Here is a 9,314-nt window from a genome sequence, read left to right on the forward strand (position 1 = left end):
CGACTCATTTCTGAGGCAGCCCGGTGGTAGAGGGATTTTATGTTGAATATATAACGTCCCTCATAGCTTGATGTATGGTACGGCGAATTCCTTCTTTTTCCTTTATCATGTTCACGAGGGCTCTTACTTGTTCTCCCAACTTGCTTAACGAGTTTCTCGTTTCCAGATCTTGCTTCTGAACTGATCTTTTAGCAGGTGAGCCAACACCCGTAAAGCTCTGAGGCTCTCCGACTCGGCAAGTCCGATCCGTGAGAGACCTTGCCGGTGAATGAACCAATCGTGAGCTTTTCCTGAAGGGATCTATGTCTTCCGAGGCAAGCATAATTTCTATTTCTCTATTTTTTAATTAATTTGTTTCGTTTTTATTTTATTTTTTTAGTTTAATTGATCCATATTTTGGTCTTTGGGTCCCCACTCAGAGTCGTTATCTTTACTCGTATGCGTAGTTACCTATTTGATCCCATGGTTATCTATGTAAACAGGGAAGCCATGCGACGGTTGACACAATCTCTTATGAAGAATTGTGTTCAGAACCAGATCGGTATTAGTCAGGATTAAATCAACTGAGCTAACGCGGCCAACTTAATGACAACGAATAAAGAGCATTTTCTGAGTCCTGCCAGGGCTTTAACGGGACGGAGGCAAACCTGGCATTATCCTGAAAGCCATTTCTGCAAATTGTCACTCCTGCATACTCATGTAACAGAATACCAATCTTACCTGCTCAAAGCGAACATATCAAAAAGGGGTTTCCCGTATACGATTAAATTAAAACCTTACTAGACTCGGTTCTAACATGTCAAAATAGATTTGTGGCAACATTGGTTGTTAGTTGAATCTATTATGGTGTCTTACTAATAACATATGTATCCCATTTAGGTAACAGTTTTATCAATTACTACTCTTCCTACTGGGTTGTCGTGCACGATTCCAACTGGGTAAAAGTTAATCGTATGTACGTGTGGGTGTACAAAGCAATAAAAAGCATACAATTTTCTATTGGGTTCTCATGCTGTTTAACACGTTCCCGCCGGCGCTGTTATTCATGGTCTTCGCCCACAGACGGCAATATTTAAGTCTTTTCCCTCTATCGGAAGCGATTGCAGGTCATAAAACGAAATTTTTTCATAAGGGTAGTCGTTTATGGCATCTCATCTCATAGGTACCGTTTAATAAAGTACCATTGGTGGTACGCGCTGCCTAAAGACGCTATCTTGTGCGGGCCACCGCTGGTACACGCCGCCTCTTGAAGCAATCTTGTGCGAGCCACCGGTGGTACGCGCCGCCCCATGAAGCAGACTTGTGCGAGCCACCGGTGGTCCGCGCCGGCGTGAACGTGTTAAGAGCGAGCATAGCGATTTAAGCATATAATATCGATATCAGCCTGCATTAGTTGAGTATGGTAATTTTATCTACAACAACTTCAGCGACTTAACCTTTAACTACTGAGGTGGTGGTAAATTTTACACCTCGTAGTTTGTTTTCTCTCTCACTCTCTGCAGTTGAGCGCTATCAATTTCTTTCTCTTGGTATCTTCTCGTCATCCTATGATTATTATTCAGTTGTGTACGTGTTTTTACGTACGTATTTTTTTAATAGAAATTATTTTACCACCACATCAGACTAAGCGTAAGTATTTAATAGAAAATAAAATACCACTTCTCAGGCTTAGCGTTAGTTTTTCGTGGAATCATTTTGACTACTCCTACGATTTATTGCAACTTATTTTATTAGGTTATGTCAAATTCATGCAAATTAAATGACTTAGCGATAGCCAGATTGCTGGAAGACGATGATGAAATCAGTGACGTTGACGATGAAATTGCTGCTCCTGATTTTTGCCTTCAAGATAGTGATACAGATGATATAATGAGCATTGAAGATGAAGAAGGAAGTGAATGTGATGTTTTCGAGGAAGATGTTGCTAAAGAAATTGACAATGCTAATGAACATGGAGATGGAGAAGACGCAATTGAGCCAATAGGAGTAACCAAATATTTTTATGGAAAAAATGGGTATACGTGGTCAGCAAAAGAGCCAGCACGGTGCAGTAAAACTCCACTACATAACATCGTGCGCTTGCCAAAAGCATTGCAGCAAAACCTTGAAGATGGAATAATTAGGTTTTGGTCAAGATTTTTTTATAGAAATATAGAGAACCTAATTCTTCAACACACAAATACCAAACTAAAGGCTAAGTTCGATAAGTCTCAAAGAAGTGAAGCGAAATGTTTGGATATTATTGAGTTGCGAGCATTTTTCGGTGTTTTGATATATTCGTCCGTTTTCAAATCGAATCACGAAGACACTAGCCTTATATTTGCAACAGATAGAACAGGAAAACAAATTTTCAGGTCCACAATGTCGGAGGAACGATTCCTATGCATCCTTAGCTGCTTACGATTTGATGACTCCACAGACAGAAAGGAACGAATATTAACGGATCCATTAGCTGCCATTTAAGAACTGTTCAATAAGTTTATAGAAAACTGGCGAAAAAATTATACAATTGGTACCCATGGATACATCGATGAAATGTTAGTGCCGTATCGGATAATATCGTAAAAATGATGTCAAAGTTGAAAAAATAGAGAAAAAATAAAAAAATTCCAAATACTTCCGTTTACAGTCTCGTCAGTTGTCATTTCAGAAAAAATGTAAACACACTGTCAAAAAGGCTTGTTTTTGTTCTTTCGAACCAAAAAAGCAAATTCGAAATCGGATGGAAATTGGCGAAGTTATTAGTTATTCTTCACATCAACCTACTGAAAAACGGTTTTATGGCCATAAAATGAGATTTTGGGGGTGTATTGGAAATTTCTCCTATACCATTTTTCTTAGTTTTACTATACCTAAAAGTTGAACTAGGTCTCCATAAAAGTATAATTTCACTGTCGCACAGTGTTATAGAAGGAAGTAACAGAAATATTACTGCTGATAATTGGTTTTCCTCAATGCAGGTTATAGAAGAATTAAAAAAAAGACAGCTTACGTACTTGGGTACATTAAAGAAAAATAAAAGGGAAATACCTCCCGAATTTCAGCCCAATAAAAACAGACCAATTGGATCTTGTTTGTACGGTTTTACCAAAGAAGTTACCATTTTATCATATGTGCCTCACAAAAACAAAGCTGTTCTTTTGTTATCTTCTATACATCACAGGGAAGAAAGTGATATCCAAAGTGGAAAGCCGGCAATAATAGCAGACTATAATAACACAAAAGGGGGAGTTGATGAACTTGATAAGAAGTGCTCCATATATTCAACCACTCGACGTACGCGACGCTGGCCACTCGCAATTTTTTATAGACTACTGGATATAAGTGCTGCAAATGCTTACGTTATATATCAATCTTGTGCTGAGTTTGATGATAAATCGAGGGCAGACTTTTTGAAAAGTCTAGGCCGGCAATTGATTTTACCACATTTGCAAAGGCGACAGCATAATCCTCGACTACCCAGGTTAATTCGAGACAGTATAAGTAGCATCTTAGGACCAGACTCCGTAGGTCCGTTATGCTTCATTTGCCCTAGTAGGTTGAAGCGGAAGACTTCACATGTTTGTTTATTTTGTACTAAGCCTATGTGTATGGGATGCAGTAAACGCGTATGCGTGAAGTGTGCAAATAAGGAATTTGATGAGTAAAAATCCTCCAAAAAGATTGATCTGCAGATTTTTTTTTGAAGATAATTTTTGTTTGTTTTCTTTTTTGTGATTCTAATGTCATAAATTTGGGTGTGAAAAGTGCCTTTATCTATTTTTGAAATTTTTCTTACAATTTTTTTTAAGTTATGTTAGTGCTGTTTTTTTAGTTTTAAGAAAAGTGACTATGAAATAAAGTCCTTGTTTTGTTAAAATAAAAGTTCGTTTTCTTTAAATTTATTACTCTATTCATTTAAAAACATGTTTTAGTATTCCAATTAAAAACAAATAGTTTAAAAAAAATTTTTCGTTCACAAAAATTATTTATAGATTATAAAGGGGTAAAATTTACCCCCACCTCAGTAACTACGTCCAAATATTTCACCTCAGTAGTTAAAGGTTAAGCGGTATATGTACATGCCTTGCTATGTACGTACTCGTATGTATGTATATGAACACAATCAAGTATTAGCAGTACCAACCTGGTACCAACAACTACAGTAACTGATGTATGCAGGCAGACGTTATAAGTGTATAATGTAGAGTATATGCTACTTTAGCTACTTTTCCTACCGGGATGACGTGCACGATTCCAACTGGACGACTCGAACAACAGTTCGTCGTTGTATAGAAACATATTTACGTATTTACGCGGGTGTACAAGGCAAACAAATTATAAAATAATGCAAGCTCCAGAGTACGTTAATGTATAGAGAAGTCTCATGGGCTACGAATAGTGTGAATTGTCAAAAATGAAGTCTATCCCCCCGCCGGGGTGTGGTAAAACTTTTAACAGAGCTGATTACTGCGAATCCTCTCCTAAGTATATTGGATCTGCACAGTTTTTGGCTTCTGTAGAAAATCAAATTGACGAAATTTGAAATTTGCTTGCGCATTTCTATGTTCCCTTGATAAACGAAATTTTATTCAATTTATATTTTCAAACAAACTTAAATGATTGATATTCCCCAACATTTAAAATCAAAGTAACTTTAATGTTTGTTGATTTAATTTAAAACGAAGAATTTTAAGAAAATACATTATAAAACGACTTCACATTTTGGTGTGCGCGCTTTAGTAAATTTAAAACTATACAAATTTGATGAAAATGTTTAGTAATTTTTTGAGTCGAAATTAATATACCAATATACATATATATGTACATATGTATATAATTGGCGCGTACACCCTTTTTGGGTGTGTTCGCGCCCCTCTTTATAATTCATCGACGCCGCCCCTGTACTTCCAATTGTCGTTACAGCTATCAAATTTACATTCACACTCTCTCATCACTGCAGTTGTTGTTGTCGTCGCTAACGTCGCTATTGTCTTCGCTGGAGCTCCCATTTACTTACTTCCACTATCTTCGCACCTTTCGTTATGCATTGTTTTTGCCCAATAAATTACAGCATTAGCATAAGTTTGTCGTACTATTCTTGCTCATTGTATTTTTGTCCTGCTATTTCAGAAAATCATACGATATGTGACCTTCATATTGTAACAGGTAAAATAGCAGGACCTTTCCAATATAACATAAGCGTCTTGGCTTATGCATAAATTTAAATTAGTAATAAGAAGCTTTCTATTGTCAGAACTCGATAAATAAACTTCGTGAAAAATTTAAGCGCTTGTTTTTTTCGAACACTTAAAATCGTGAAAAAGGCTTCACGATTCACCACGGTCCTTCGAGCCGGATCTGACGATTAGATTTCGGCTTTTAATAATTTTAAAATTTTTTGAACTTGTTTTTCTTCGAATAAAAAATTCTATAATGGATCCTGAGAATATCCTAGTGGATGAAGGCGCCACCGCAGCACCAGCCAATGTGAGTGAACCTAAACGAGAAGCATCGATGATACAGCGCAGCGTTCGAGTAAAAATTCATCAGCGTGAGAATCTCTTAAGACGTTTGCGTTCGTTACATCTCGGGGTTATCGAAAGCGACACTTTTTCGTTGCGTCAACTGACTGCGAAATTGGATTTGGTAGAGCGCCAATACAGTGCACTGGAGACATTACAAACTCAATTAGAGGAGCTGGATGAATCTCAACTAAATGAAGACCATCGTGTGACCTTTGAAGATACTTACATCGAAGCAAAAACCGCATTACTGGACCAATTAGAAGAACTGCAAAGAGTCCAACCGCTCAGTCACATGTGTAGCACACAAGTGGAGCGGCAATCTACACATCGCATCAATTTGCCAAAATTGCAGTTAACGAAATTCAGCGGGGAGCAGTCGCAGTGGTTGGACTTCTACAATATCTTTACCACCCTCGTGCACAACAACAAAGACTTGACAGAGGTTGAAAAATTTCAATACCTCAGGTCATGTCTCACTGACGAAGCCTCGCGACTAATACAATCACTCGAAGTGACAAGCAAAAACTACAATACGGCGCTCGACCTCATAGTCAGTCGTTTCAACAATAGCCGTTTAATCTTCCAGTCACACATGCAGCAAATTTGTGACCTCACGAATTTGTCGTCATCGAATACATATTTGCTTCGCAACTTCATCGACACAATCAACGTCAATCTTCGGGCCATGCAGTCACTAGCAACTTCGGAACAAATCGGGGAAGCAATTCTATTACACGTCATAATAAGTAAGTTAGATTCAGCAACTCGAACAAAATGGGAAGAAGAAGTGGCCATCAACTGGAATTGCAGAAGTTCATCACCTTTAAATATACCAACTTGGGCAGACCTTGCTGCATTCCTTGAGCGTCGCTGCCAGACATTCAACATGCTTGAAACCAACAAGGCAGCCAACCAATGGTCAACCCCGATGAAAAAACCTTCGCCTAAAACCAGCAACAAATACGCGTTGGCAGTTGCGAATTCACACAACAGGTGCCTGCTATGTGATTCAAGCCCTCACCATAGCCCTTTCAGCTGTGAAAAGTTCATGAATATGAACCCATTGCATAGATATTTTCTTGTGAAGCGTCTTAGCCTGTGTTTGAATTGCCTGGGTAAGAACCATACTTCAAGCAACTGTCCGTCCAACCGTAGGTGTCAACAATGTAAAGTTAGTCACCATACACTGCTACACAGGAATAATGAAAGCGATGCTATACCGAATATTCGCAACAACAACACCAGTGGTCCGAAAAGCGAGAATGGCAACCAAGTCACCATGAAAGCAGAGCAGATCGGCGGCGATGTCATTCTTGCTACAGCCCGTATTCACTTGTGCAATTCATCGGGATCATCACTTATTGTTCGTGCACTTTTGGATTCAGGATCACAGCTCAATTTCATAACAGAACATATCGCACAACATCTTCGTCTTCCACGGATCAAACGAAGCATTGAAGTTAGCGGCATAGGTGCCACCACGACAAAAACACATCAGCTTTGTTATGTAACTATGAAGTCAATTCACACCGAATATACTTCAAGCTTGGAAGCTGTGATAATTCCTACAATCACATCAAAACAACCAAGCAGCAGCATCATCTCGAAGGGGTTTCAAATTCCAAACAACATCAAGCTTGCCGACGAAAGATTTAGCGAACCAGGTGGCATCGACTGCCTGATCGGTGCCGGAATATTTTTCGATCTACTACTTGTGGGCCAAATCAAAGATGACATCAGATATCCCATCCTTCAAAAGACCAAGCTAGGGTGGATCGTTTCTGGCACAGCTCCATCGGACTCATCATCATCGCTCACATCGTTGCCCACATATAAAACATTTCTAGCTGTGGAAAACCAAATAACTTTAGACAATTTGGTGGAAAGGTTTTGGACAGTTGAAGGATACAACAATCCACACAAACTGCTTTCAGATAACGAATTGGCCTGTGAGCAGTTCTTCAAGCACACTACGACAAGGTGCCCGACAAGCGGAAGGTTCATCGTCCGCCTACCATTTAAGGAAACGCCAGTCGCATTAGGCCAGTCACACGACATAGCGTTTCGAAGGTTAGTAGCCATTGAATATAAACTCTCAAAGAATTCTTCTCTCTTAAAGAGTTATCGTGAGTCCATACACGAGTATGAGCAGATGCAGCACATGAAGGTTATCGAAAACGTCAAACAGGGCCGAAATTTCATTCCACACCACTGCGTTATGAAGACTGACAGCAGCACCACAAAATTACGAGTCGTTTTTGATGCGTCATGCCAAACCTCAAATGGGAAATCCCTGAATGACGTGCTTCGAGTAGGCCCTACACTTCAAGATGACATTTTCACGATTCTCACTCGATTCCGAAGTCACAGATACGTCTTGATAGCCGATATCGCAAAGATGTACAGACAGGTGCTCGTTAACGACGCTGATGCTCCATGGCAATGTATCTTATGGCGCGATTCATTACAAGCTCCAGTAAGAATGTACCAGATGCAGACCGTTACATATGGGACAAGCTGTGCCCCCTACCTTGCAACAAAATGCCTCCTGGAAGCAGCTAAAATGGAGTCTAAAGAGTTTCCGATTGGCTCTGCCATTACACTCAAGGACTTTTACGTTGATAATTTGATGACGGGTGCCTCTACTGTGAGCATGGTCATTGAAATCAAGCGGCAAGTTGCGGCCTTGCTTAAACGAGCTGGATTTCCTCTACGCAAGTTTGCTGCAAACAACATGGAAATCATCGACGACATACCTTTAGATGACAGAGAAGAAATAATTACACTAGGGGACTTAGATTACGTTAAAACTCTCGGTCTGAAATGATCACCTTCTAAGGATGCCTTTTTCTTCAGCTACAATGGACCAGCAGCATCGCGTAAACCAACCAAGCGTTCTATATTATCACAAATAGCTGCCTTGTTTGATCCTCTTGGGTTGCTGAACCCTCTCATCGTCGCCGGAAAAATCCTGATGCAACAACTCTGGGAACTGAAGTTAGATTGGGACGAAAGCGTCCCTCAAGACATTTACACACAGTGGCGCGCATTTCAGGAGCATCTGAGCGCTATTAACAACATTCAAATACCAAGGTATGTTCCCATGGATAGCACAACTGAAATCCACGCCTTTGCAGATGCCAGTACTAGAGCGTATGGCGCGTGCATTTACCTCGTGACGCGCATGGAGAAAGAAATCTCGTCCGCATTGCTTTGCGCAAAATCTCGTGTGGCTCCAACAAAGCAAATTAGTTTGCCACGGCTTGAGTTGTGTGCAACAATGTTATTGGCCGAGCTTCTACAAACCGTTGTTGCAATATTTTCACCAAACTTGAATAATATTCACTGCTGGACCTGTAATGAAAGAATATTTATTTGAGTTAAATATATTTATTTATTTATCGTTCCAAGCTAGGCATCCAGCTTGGCGAACGATTATTTTCTTTATTGTGTCTTACATACTAATTACAAGCGTTTTTATAGTAACTTTTATCAATGCAAGCCAACAACAATTTTTCGGTGTTTACTTGTGTAATATGATTCTAGCATTCACGCGCCGCGCATATAATAATTACGTTAGCTATATTTGCGTTTACTTTCAAGTGTAATGAACCTTTTAAGAAATATGATACTTTATTTAAACGGCACAGCACAGTGAATGCATAAGTGGACAATAAAATAAAAACCAAAACAAAATGTTTATGAATATTAATGTTAAGGCATATCCGACTTATAATCATACTACACCTCCCTTCTTCGGAAGAATGCTCATACAACTTTTTTTTTGTATGAACATTCTTTTACATT

The 9,314-nt window shown here is 39.3% G+C and overlaps 1 protein-coding gene across 1 annotated transcript; it reads left to right on the forward strand.

Annotated features, from left to right (window-relative positions):
• The first annotated feature begins 5,415 nt into the window (after window positions 1-5,415).
• Window positions 5,416-8,334, forward strand: LOC129250508 (uncharacterized). Its single transcript, XM_054890130.1, has one exon. It carries the CDS (start codon window positions 5,416-5,418, stop codon window positions 8,332-8,334), a length of 2,919 nt encoding a protein of 972 aa, XP_054746105.1.
• The last annotated feature ends 980 nt before the right edge of the window (window positions 8,335-9,314 follow it).

This window comes from Anastrepha obliqua, chromosome 6 (genome assembly GCF_027943255.1).
Source record: "Anastrepha obliqua isolate idAnaObli1 chromosome 6, idAnaObli1_1.0, whole genome shotgun sequence".
Lineage (NCBI taxonomy): Eukaryota > Metazoa > Arthropoda > Insecta > Diptera > Tephritidae > Anastrepha > Anastrepha obliqua.

Bases quoted from the DNA above. Each gene is read 5' to 3' on its own strand.
- LOC129250508 (XM_054890130.1), top strand. From the start codon at position 5,416: ATGGATCCTGAGAATATCCTAGTGGATGAAGGCGCCACCGCAGCACCA.